The sequence below is a fragment of the Hyla sarda genome (genome assembly GCF_029499605.1).
Source record: "Hyla sarda isolate aHylSar1 chromosome 1 unlocalized genomic scaffold, aHylSar1.hap1 SUPER_1_unloc_8, whole genome shotgun sequence".
Taxonomy (NCBI): Eukaryota; Metazoa; Chordata; class Amphibia; order Anura; family Hylidae; genus Hyla; species Hyla sarda.
In genome coordinates this window covers 707,092-719,426 of record NW_026607594.1, presented here as the reverse complement: position 1 = coordinate 719,426, position 12,335 = coordinate 707,092, and the positions used below count along the sequence as shown (strand labels likewise).

Genomic DNA, 12,335 nt, shown 5'->3' with positions numbered 1-12,335 from the left:
AAAAAAAAAGTGAATAAAGATCATTTAACTCCTCCCCTATTAAAAGTTTGAATCACCCCCCTTTTCCAATAAAAAAAAAAACACAGTGTAAATAAAAATAAAAATAAACATATGTGGTATCGCCGCGTGCGGAAATGTCCGAATTATAAAAATATATCATTAATTAAACCGCTCGGTCAATGGCGTGCGCGCAAAAAAATTCCAAAGTCCAAAATAGTGCATTTTTGGTCACTTTTTATATCATTTAAAAATGAATAAAAAGTGATCAATAAGTCCTATCAATGCAAAAATGGTACCGTTAAAAACTTCAGATCATGGCGCAAAAAATGAGCCCTCATACCGCCCCATACACGGAAAAATAAAAAAGTTATAGGGGTCAGAAGATGACAATTTTAAACGTATTAATTTTCCTGCATGTAGTTATGATTTTTTCCAAAAGTCGGACAAAATCAAACCTATATAAGTAGGGTATCATTTTAATCGTATGGACCTACAGAATACATATCAGGTGTCATTTTTACCGAAAAATTTACTACGTAGAAACGGAAGCCCCCAAAAGTTACAAAACAGCGTTTTTTTTTCAATTTTGTCGCACAATGATTTTTTTTCCCGCTTCACCATAGATTTTTGGGCAAAATGACTGACGTCATTACAAAGTAGAATTGGTGGCGCAAAAAATAAGCCATCATATGGATTTTTAGGTGTAAATTTGAAAGAGTTATGATTTTTTAAAGGCAAGGAGCAAAAAACGAAAATGCAAAAACGGAAAAACCTCCGGTCCTTAAGGGGTTAAGGTGAAAAAGGGTTGCGTCCTTAAGGGGTTAAGAAACACCTTATTTTCTGTCCGCCAATACAAAATTCTTTAATAGTGCCCCTCCCGAGACTAGACTCTGGATCCGCCCCTGGTTGTGGTTAAACTTTACTTTCCTGGAAAAGTTTCTGAGTTGCCCATAGCAACCAATCAGATTGCTTCCTTCATTTTTCAGAGGCCTTTTCAAAAATGAAAGAAGCGATCTGATTGGCTGCTATGGGCAACAGCACAACTCTTCCTCTGCACTGGTTTTGCTGAATCTCCCCCATAGAGGAAGATTTATCAAAACCCAAAACCTGTCCAGAGGAAAAGTTTCTGAGTTGCCCATAGCAACCAATCAGATCGCTTCTTTAATTTTTCATAGGCTTTTTCAAGAATAAAAGAAGCAATCTGATTGGTTGCTATGGGCATCTCAGCAGCTTTTCCACTGGTCAGGTTTTGATAAATCTCTCTCTATGGGGGAGATTCATCAAAACCAGTGTAGAGGAAGAGTTATGCAGTTGCCCATAGCAACCAATCAGATTGCTTCTTTCATTTTTTAAAAGACCTCTGAAAAATGAAGGAAGCAATCTGATTGGTTGCTTTGGGCAACTCAGAAACTTTTCCAGAAATGGAGGATGCTAACTTTTTGTATCTTATATGGAATTATTCCTATATTCATACATTTTGGAATCATCGATGTTATTGAAAAAAGGTATAACATTAAGATCGAACGAGACCCTTAGATGCTTATCCTTGGAGATGTCGGGGAGTCTATATATAAGAAAAGTTTAATTAGACTATTTCCTTATGCAAAGTTACTGTCCGGGCATGCTGGGAGTTGTGGTTTTGCAGCGGTTGGGGGTTCACAGCTTAGAGACCACTGCTATAGAGGGTGCAAATGTATCCGAGCCCTGGAACTCAAATAATGTGAAATATGAGATGATCAAAATGGAGCCCCTGCACTAATTACTTGGGTTCTGGGGTCTGTAAGGTCCATAGTAGAAACATCAGGTTATGTCCATAGCAGATACTAAATCATGGCAGCTCTAAGAAACAAGCAGTCATCGTGACATCAGACATGTGATGTCATAGACAGCTGGAGTCCTGACATCCCACTGACAGCCGCCCGAGCCTTCATTCTGTAGATTGTTACAGTGCGATTAGCAACTTCTATTTCTTCTTCTTGACTGAGATGGAGCTAAAAGGTTTGGGGTTCGTCCCCCTTCTGTTGGCGTTTTGGTGTGTGGCCTGGCTTGCCACCAGCTACATCGTGACGGTCGTCCTCGGCCATGCCGCCTCGCCACTGATGCACATCAGGTAAGATAAACAAGCACAAGATTCTTATTTCATGGGTTGGGAGTGAGGAAATATCCACAATAACATTGGTTTCTTTTCCTTCACAGTGACGTGGGAAATTTCTTTCCCGAAAACATATTATTGAGAATTGGTTTCATAGGGACGTCCATTGGCACTTTGGTACTAACCTTTCTTATTTATAAGTATATGGTTATGCATACTGAAGAGTTCAGGGGTCATCAGGTCCTGATCCAGAGGATCCTGCTCGCCATTGTGTGGGCCTCCTGTTTTGGTACAGCTGTCATGCATGTATTGTCCCCCGAAGAATATCCCAGGATACACTTTGTCAGCACGATAATTTCCATTACATGTGAAGCCTTATACTACCTTGGGCAGTCCATCCAGATGTATAAATTACCAGGAGCAAACAAAGTCATCCACCATAGTAGATGCACCTGCTGTGGCCTGACTTTTACCTGCGCAATTTTCTACTTTGGATATAAAACATTACAGGAATTATTCTATGATGATGAAGACTGGGACGAGATCCGTGAAATCACCACCATAATCATGGAGTGGGTGATGCTTCTACTGATCCTGATAAACACCGTGACCTATTATTCCACCATGCAGAGGTTAATGTTAACCGTCTCCAGGAACAGCTGCAAACTCTCTCTTAGAGTAAGAATTGATGACTTCGGGGTGTAGACCACCACGGGGGCCATCAAGTGGACTTCTGGGAGAGATACTGCACAGGACACGGAAAAACCATAAAAAAAATAATATGAGCTGGTGATATTACCTATACAAAAAAATAATATGAGCTGGTAATATTACCTATACAAAAAAATAAAAAAACATAAAAGAAAAATATTGGTGTGTGATGTGTAATACCTACCGTATATACTCGAGTATAAGCCGAGTTTTTCAGCACCATTTTTCGTGCTGAAATTGCCCCCCTCTGCTTATACTCGAGTGATCTCTCCGCCTCTCAATCCCTTCTCAGTGGTCTTCAACCTGCGGACCTCCAGATGATGCAAAACTACAACTCCCAGCATGCCCGGGCATGCTGGGTGTTGTAGTTTTGAAACCTCTGGAGGTCCGCAGGTTGAAGACCACTGCGGCCTTCGTCATCATCCAGCCCCCTCCTTTTGTTTTGTACTCACCTCCCCTCGGTGGGAAGGAAGGGTTAGCTGGTTCGGGCCCTCTATGGTGCAGGGATCATCCGGTGGGGAGGGTTAGTCGTTGCGGGCTGTCCATTTTCACCAGGGTGCCCTCTTTTCCACGCTTCTGGTCCGGTCACGGACTAGTGACGTTGCCTTGATGATGACGCACAGGGACGTTCATGCACAATGTCCCTGTGCATCGTCGTCAGGGCAACGTCACTAGGACCAGCTCACCCTAACTTCCTGCCGAGGGGAGGCGAGCACAAAACAGAAAGGTGAGGGGGGGGGGGGGGACGAAGGCCGCAGTGGTCTTCTACCTGCGGACCTCCAGAGGTTTCAAAACTACAAATCCCAGCATGCCCGGACAGCTGATGGCTGTCCGGGCATGCTGGGAGTTGTAGTTTTGCAACATCTGGAGGCCCGCCGGTTGAAGACCACTGATGAAGGGATTGACAGGCGGTGATGATGAAGGGGGGGGGGGGGTGATGATGAAGGGGAGGGGGATGATGAAGAAGGCCGCAGTGGTCTTCAACCTGCGGACCTCCAGAGGTTTCAAAACTACAACTCCAAGCATACCCAGACAGCCGATGGCTGTCCGGGCATGCTGGGAGTTGTAGTTTTGCAACATCTGGAGGTCCGCAGGTTGAAGACCACTAATGAAGGGATTGACAGGCGGTGATGATGCAGGGGGTGGGATGATGACGGGGGTCTGGATGATTACATGGGGGGGTTGATGTATTTCCCACCCTAGGCTTATAGTCGGGTCAACAACTTTTCCTGGGTTTTTGGGGTGAAATTAGGGGCCTCGGCTTATATTCGGGTCGGGTTAGAAAACCAGAATCAAATTCATCAGATTCTTTTCATTTGACTGAATGGAATGTTCTTCTTCCATTGTTTCCGATGGCAACTGTTAAAGTCGAGGTAGCTGTTTGCATCCACCTTCTCAAAATAGGTGTCAGTATGCAAACAGCCATCCGGAATATAGATATTTAAATCCAGGAACTCAAAATTTTGGGGGGACTGATGCAGCGCTGCCTTTGGCAATCTCTGGCTCTGCCATAGCGCTTTTTTTGAAGGGGCGTGTCGGCTGCCGCTTCGTCTGGTGGTCAACAAGCGCTATCTGGCCAGCAAGCCAGGGCCCCGTACAGGAGATCGCGGGGGCCCACCAGTGGTTGGACCCCTCGCAATCTGAATCTTATCCCCTTTCCTTGGGATAGGGGATGCTTTTCAGCACTGGACTACTCCTTTAATGGCCTCCAAAATGAAGTTCCTCCGATGTATGGGCATCAAGGGATCTTTCACTAAAAAAGATGACACAGCTTCCACTCCTCTGTCATGTGGTATATTGCTATATAATGAAGAAACATCTAGTGTTGCCCACATATAGTCCTCTTCCCGTATGATATCTCTCTATAGGGTTAATAAATGCCCTTTATCTCTGAGGTTTGCTGGTAAAGACCCCGCACATTTCTGTAACTGATGGTCTATATATTCAGATAAACATCAGGCAACTATCGGACAACAAGGGGATTTTTTTTTTTCCGGTCTTTATGTACCTTAGGTAGAAAATAAAAATAAGGTACATTTGGGTTGGTTTTAAATATATATCATGTTTTTCCCTCTTAACCCCTTAAGGACTCAGCCCATTTTGGCCTTAAGGACTCAGACAATTTAATTTTTACGTTTTCATTTTTTCCTCCTCACCTTCTAAAAATCATAACTCTTTTATATTTTCATCCACAGACTAGTATGAGGGCTTGTTTTTTGCGCGACCAGTTGTCCTTTGTAGTGACATCACTCATTATATCATAAAATGTATGGCGCAACCAAAAAACACTATTTTTGTGGGGAAATTAAAACAAAAAACGCAATTTTGCTAATTTTGGAAGGTTTCGTTTTCACGCCGTACAATTTATGGTAAAAGTGACGTGTGTTCTTTATTCTGAGGGTCAATACGGTTAAAATGATACCCATTATTACATACTTTTATATTATTGTTACGCTTAAAAAAATCACAAACTTTTTAACCAAATTAGTACGTTTATAATCCCTTTATTTTGATGACCTCTAACTTTTTTATTTTTCCGTATAAGCGGCGGTATGGGGGCTCATTTTTTGCGCCATGATCTGTACTTTTTTTTGATACCACATTTGCATACAAAAAACTTTTAATACATTTTTTCTAATTTTTTTTTTATAAAATGTATTAAAAAAGTAGGAATTTGGAACTTTTTTTTTTTTTCGTTCACGCCGTTCACCGTACGGAATCATTAACATTTTATTTTAATAGTTCGGACATTTAAGCACGTGGTGATAGCAAATATGTCTATAAAAAAAGATTTTTTACGCTTTTTGGGGGTAAAATAGGAAAAAACTGACGTTTTACTTTTTTATTGGGGGAGGGGATTTTTCACTTTTTTTTTTACTTTTACTTTTACATTTTTTTACATTTTATTTTACACTTGAATAGTCCCCATAGGGGACTATTCATAGCAATACCATGATTGCTAATACTGATCTGTTCTATGTATAGGACATAGAACAGATCAGTATTATCGGTCATCTCCTGCTCTGGTCTGCTCGATCACAGACCAGAGCAGGAGACGCCGGTGAGCCGGACGGAGGATGGAGAGGGGACCTCCGTGCGGCGCTATGAATGATCGGATCCCCGCAGCAGCGCTGCGGGCGATCCGATCATTCATTCAAATCGCGCACTGCCGCAGATGCCGGGATCTGTATTGATCCCGGCACCTGAGGGGTTAATGGCGGACGCCCGCGAGATCGCGGGAGTCGGCCATTGCCGGCGGGTCCCTGGCTGTGATCAGCAGCCGGGATCAGCCGCGCATGACACAGGCATCGCTCCGATGCCCGCGGTTATGCACAGGACGTAAATGTACGTCCTGGTGCGTTAAGTACCACCTCACCAGGACATACATTTACGTCCTGCGTCCTTAAGGGGTTAAAGGGGTACTACGCACCTAGACATCTTATCCCCTCTCCAAAGGACCCCCGTGATCTCGGTTGCAGCACCCTGCTGTCAGCAAACTTGCTCTGTGCGTAATGACGGGTGATACAGGGGCCAGAACATCGGCATAGCCATTGACTGTCCTGGTACGCTGGGAGTTTTGCAACAGCTGGAGACACCCAATTTGGGAAGCACTGCCGTAGGGTAATTTGGTGGTGGATGCAAATCCCTAATTTAGGCCTCAAATGCACATGGTGCTCTTTCACTTTGGAGCCCTCTCATATTTCAACGGAACAGTTATGGGTTACACATTTTTTTTCTCTTCTTTTACCCCTTAAGAAAAGGTAAATTTGGGGTCTACACCAGCATGTTAGTGTAAACAAATTTAATATTTTACACTAACATGCTGGTGTTGCCCCATACTTTTAATTTTCACAAGAGGTAAAAGGAAAAAAAAAATTGTATATTTTGACGCAAAGTGCTCTGCAGGCGCATAACATGGCTCAGAAGGGAGAGTGTACCATATACATTTGAGGTCGAAAGTCACAGCAGTTCTGACATAAACATAAAAAAAACACCCACATGTGACCCCATTTTGAAAACTACATCCCTCACGTAAAGTAACAAGGGGTATAGTGAGCCTTAACATCCCACAAGTGTTTGACAAATTGGAGGTGAAAATAAAAATAATTAATTTTTTTTTTACTAAAATGCAGATGTTACCCCAATTTTATCATTTTCCCAAGGGGTAATAGGAGAAAAAGCCCCACAAAATTTGTAACCCCAATTCTTCTGAGTCAGAAAATACCCCACATGTGGATGTAAAGTGCTCTGCGGGTGAACTACAGGGCTCAGAAGAGAAGGAGCGCCATTGGGCTTTTGGAGAGAGAATCTGGCTGAAATTGAAGGTCATGTGCGTTTAGGCCTCCATGGTGCCGGAACAGTGACCCCCCCCCCAACATCTGACCCCATTTTGGAAACTACACCCATAATAAGAGGTGCAGTGAGCATTTACACCTCACAGGTGTCTGATAGATTTTTTGAGCAGTGGTCTGTGAAAATGAAAAATGAAAATTTTTCATTTGTACAGCCCACTGTTCCAAAGATCTGTCAAGTGCCAGTGGGGTTTAACATACACATATGAGGTATTTCCTTACTCGAGAGAAATTGGGCTACAAATTTTGGGGGGCTCTTTCTCCTATTACCCCTTGTAAAAATTCAAAAACTGGGTCTACAAGAACATGCAAGTGTAAAAATATTGAGATTTTGAATTTCCTCCTTCACTTTGCTGCTATTCCTGTGAAACACCTAAAGAGTTAACACACTTACTGAATGTCATTTTGAATACTTTGAGGGGTGCAGTTTTTATAATGGGGTCATTTGTGGGGAATTTCTAATATGAAGGCCCTTCAAATCCACTTCAAAACTGAACTGGTCCCTGAAAAATTCCGATTTTGAAAAGTTTGTGAAAAATTGGAAAATTGCTTCTGATCTTTTAATCCCTCTGATGTTTTCCAAAAGTAAAAACATCTCAACTTTATGATGCAAATATATAGTAGACATATTGTATTTGTAAATCAATATATCATTTATTTGGAATGTCTGATTTCCTTACAAGCAGAGAGCTTCAAAGTTAGAAAAATGCAACATTTTCAATTCTTTCATCGAATTTTGGAATTTTTCCACCAAGAAATGATGCAAGTATCGACAAAAATTTACCACTAACATAAAGTAGAATATGTCACGAAAAAACAGTCTTGGAATCAGAATGAAAAGTAAAAACATCCCAGAGTTATTAATACTTAAAGTGACAGTGATCAGAATTGCCAAAAATGCTCCTGTTCTTAGGGTTATAATGGGCTCCGTTCCCAAGGGGTTAAGAGGGAAAAACATGATATATATTTAACCCCAACCTAAATGTACCTTATTTTTATTTTCTACCTAAGGTACATAAAGACCGAAAAAAAATACATCAGAGGAACGTCATTTTGGAGGCAATTAACCCCTTCCCGACCTATGACATACCTGTACGTCATGGGTGGCAAGGTGTTCCCGACCTATGACATACAGGTACGTCATGAACATTTTTGCCGCTACTCGCGGCATCCCGCAGCGCCCGGAAAGATGGTGGCTATCACTGATAACCAGCCATCTTACCATGTGACCACGGGGGGTTTCATCCCCCACCCCCCCCAGCGATCGCTGCTATCAGTTGGTCAAATCTGACTAGCTGATAGCAGCATTTCGCTATCAGAATACTTAGCAGCGCGGTGTGTGAGTCCCGATCACGGGGAGCGGGACACACACCGCTCTGCTAAGTGTCCCTGACCTGTCCCCCGGCGTCACTTACCCGTCCGAGCAGTGTCCCGAGCGGTCCCGGCGCGAGCGGCGTCCTCCATGCGGTCCCGGCGGCGCTGCGTCCCGGAGGTGAGTTTCAAAACTGGGAGTTTCAAAACTGCAACTCCCAGCATGCCCAGACAGCCTTTGGCTTTCTGGGCATGCTGGGAGTTGTAGTTTTGCAACATCTGGAGGTCCTCAGTTTGGAGACCACTGTATAATGGTCTCCAATCTGTGCTCTTCCAGATGTTGCAAAACTACAAATCTCAGCATGCTCAGTCTGTCCAGGCATGCTGGGAGTTGTAGTTCTCTAACATCTGGAAGAGCACAGATTGGAGACCATTATACAGTGGTCTCCAAACTGTGGACCTCCAGATGTTGCAAAACTACAACTCCCAGCATGCCCAGACTGCCCAAGCATACTGGAAGTTGTAGTTCGGCAACATCTGATCCTTCAGATATTGCCGAACTACAACTTCCAGCATGCCTGGGCAGTCTGGGCATGCTGGGAGTTGTAGTTTTGCAACAACTGGAGGCACACTAGTTGGGAAACATTGTCCGTTTCCTACCTCAGTGCCTCCAGCTGTTGCAATTGTTGCAAAACTATAACTCCCAGCATGCACTGACAGACCATGCATGCTGGGAGTTGTAGTTTTGCAACAGCTGGAGGCACACTGGTTTGGAAACACTAAGTTTGGTTGCAAAACACTTGAAAGTTTATTACTTAACTTAGTGTTTCCAAACCAGTGTTCCTCCAGCTGTTGCAAAACTACAACTCCCAGCATGCACGGACAGCCAAAGGGCATGCTCAGAGTTTGCAACAGCTGGATGTTTGCCCCCTCCCCCCAATGTGAATGTACAGGGTACACTCACATGGGCGGAGGTTTACAGTGAGTGCTGCAAGTTTGAGATGGCGCAAATTTTGCGCTGCAGCTCAAACTTCCAGCGGCAAACTTGCTGTGAACCTCTGCCCATGTGACTGTACCCTAAAAACACTACACTACACTGACACTAACCTAAAATAAAAAGTAAAAAACACTACATATACACATACCCCTACACAGCCCCCCTCCCCCCCAAAAAATGAAAAACGTCTGGTACGCCACTGTTTCCAAAACGGAGCCTCCAGCTGTTGCAAAATAATAACTCCCAGTATTGCCGGACAGCCATTGACTGTCCAGGCATGCTGGGAGTTTTGCAACAGCTGGAGGCACCCTGTTTGGGAATCATTGGCATAGAATACCCCTATGTCCACCCCTATGCAAATCCCTAATTCAGGCCTCAAATGCGCATGGCGCTCTCTCCCTTTGGAGCCCTGTCGTATTACAGGGCAACAGTTTTGGGACACATATGGGGTATCGCCGTACTCGGGAGAAATTGCCTTACAAATTTTGGGGGGCTTTTTCTTCTTTAACCCCTTATGAAAAGGTGAAGTTGGGGTCTACACCAGCATGTTAGTGTAAAAAAATTAATTTTTTACACTGACACGCTGGTGTTGCCCTATACTTTTCATTTTCACAAGAGGTAAAAGGGAAAAAAGACCCTCTAAATTTGTAATGCAATTTCTCCTGAGTACGGAGATACCCCATATGTGGGCGCAAAGTGCTCTTGGGGCGCACAACAAGGCCCAGAAGGGAGAGTGCGCCATGTACATTTGAGGCGATTTGCACAGGGGTGGCTGATTGTTACAGCAGTTCTGACAAACGCAAAACAATAAATATCCATATGTGACCCCATTTTGGAAACTACACCCTTCACGGAATGTAATAAGGGGTGCAGTGAGCATTTACACCCCACTGGTGTATGACAGATTTTTGGAACAGTGGTCTGTGAAAATGAAAAATAAAATTTTTGATTTGCACAGTCCACTGTTTCAAATATCTGTCAAACCCCAGTGGGGTGTAAATGCTCACTGCACCCCTTATTAAATTCCATGAGGGGTATAGTTTCCAAAATGGGGTCACATGTGGGGGGGGTCCACTGTTCTGGCACCATAGGGGCTTCCTAAATGTGACATGCCCCCCAAAAACCCTTTCAGAAATACTCACTCTCCAAAATCCCATTGTCGCTCCTTCCCTTCTGAGCCCTCTACTGCGCCCGCCGAACACTTTACATACGCATATGAGGTATTTCCTGACTCGAGAGAAATTGGGTTACAAATTTTAGGGTGATTTCTCTCCTTTTACCCCTTGTAAAAATTCAAAAATTGGGTCTACAAGAAAATGCGAGTGTAAAAAATGAAGATTTAGAATTTTCTCCTTCAATTTGCTGCTATTCCTGTGAAACACCTAAAGGGTTAAAACACTTACTGAATGTCATTTTGAATACTTTGGGGGGTGCAGTTTTTATAATGGGGTCATTTATGGGGTATTTCTAATATGAAGACCCTTAAAATCCACTTCCAACCTGAACTGGGCCCTGAAAAATTACGATTTTGAAAATCTTGAGAAAAATTGGAAAATTGCTGCGGAACTTTGAAGCCCTCTGGTGTCTTCCAAAAGTAAAAACTTTTTTTATGCAAACACAAAGTAGACATATTGAATATGTGAATCAATATGTAATTTATTTGGAATATCCATTTTCCTTTCAAGCAGAGACTTTCAAAGTTAGAAAAATGCTACATTTTCAAAATTTTCATGAAATTTTTAGATTTTTTACCAAGAAAGGATGAAAATATCAGTGAAATGTTACCAATAACATAAAGTAGAATATGTCACGAAAAAACAATCTCGGAATCAGAATGATAAGTAAAAGCATTCCAGAGTTATTAATGTTTAAAGTGACAGTGGTCAGATTTTCAAAAAATGCCCAGGTCCTGAAGGTGAAAATGGGCTGGATCATGAAGGGGTTAGAGGATAAAAATCCAGAAAATAAAGATTCTGAACCAAATACAATGTAAAGTATAGGACAGTGATCTTCAACCTGCGGACCTTCAGATGTTGCAAAACTACAACTCCCAGCATGCCCAGACAGCCGTTGGCTGTCCAGGCATGCTGGGAGTTGTAGTTTTGCAACATCTGGAGGTCCGCAGGTTGAAGACCGCTGGTATAGGAGGTAGTACTCACGTGTCCCTGCTGCTCCGGACCCGTCACCGCTTGTCACCGATGTCCTGGATGTCACCCTCTATCGCTCTCACCGCATCCCCGGGGTGTCCCCGTCGCCCAGTATCCTCACTTTCAGTCGCTGCCATCAAGTCGCTACACACATCGCTACACACGCCACTCCTATTGGATGATGGGACGGCGTGCGCGACGACGTGATGACGAGGAAGGAGGGCACCGGCCACGCTGGGGATCCCGGCACGGTGCAGACACCGAGGAGGCAGGTAAGGTCCCTCACGGTGTCCTGTAAGCTGTTCGGGACGCCGCGATTTCACTGAGGCAGTCCCAAACAGCCCGACTGAGCAGCCGGGTTAGTGTCACTTTGCCTTCAGACGCGGTGATCGCCGCATCTGAAGGGTTAATACAGGGCATCACCGCGATCGATGATGTCCTGTATTAGCCGCCGGGCCCCGGCCGTTGATGGCCGCAGGGACCGCAGCGATAGGACAGGGTTTTAAAGTGTATTTGCCATATAAAACACACCAACTTCCCCCCCCAGTTTTGGGGAAGAAAAAGTGCGTCTTATATGACGAAAAATATGGTAGGCCAGGAATGTGTCAGCAATGGGATTCCACAGTGCACCCTACGGAATTTCAACGATGGGACGTTCCACTATTGAAATTCTGCGGCCGAAAGAATGAACTTGTTAATTGTTGGGGCGGAATCCGCTCTGCAGA

The 12,335-nt window shown here is 43.8% G+C and overlaps 1 protein-coding gene across 1 annotated transcript; it reads left to right on the top strand.

Moving 5' to 3' along the window:
* Positions 1–1,953: 1,953 nt before the first annotated feature.
* Positions 1,954–2,909, top strand: LOC130298288 (DNA damage-regulated autophagy modulator protein 1-like). The gene is made up of 2 exons (XM_056551220.1): positions 1,954–2,110; positions 2,197–2,909. The coding sequence occupies exons 1-2, from the start codon at positions 1,986–1,988 to the stop codon at positions 2,795–2,797; spliced, it is 726 nt and encodes a 241-aa protein (XP_056407195.1). The 5' UTR covers positions 1,954–1,985; the 3' UTR covers positions 2,798–2,909.
* The last annotated feature ends 9,426 nt before the right edge of the window (positions 2,910–12,335 follow it).

Bases quoted from the DNA above. Each gene is read 5' to 3' on its own strand.
- LOC130298288 (XM_056551220.1), top strand. From the start codon at position 1,986: ATGGAGCTAAAAGGTTTGGGGTTCGTCCCCCTTCTGTTGGCGTTTTGG. The intron at 2,111-2,196 runs GTAAGATAAACA...TTTCCTTCACAG, and splicing joins TCGCCACTGATGCACATCAG to TGACGTGGGAAATTTCTTTC.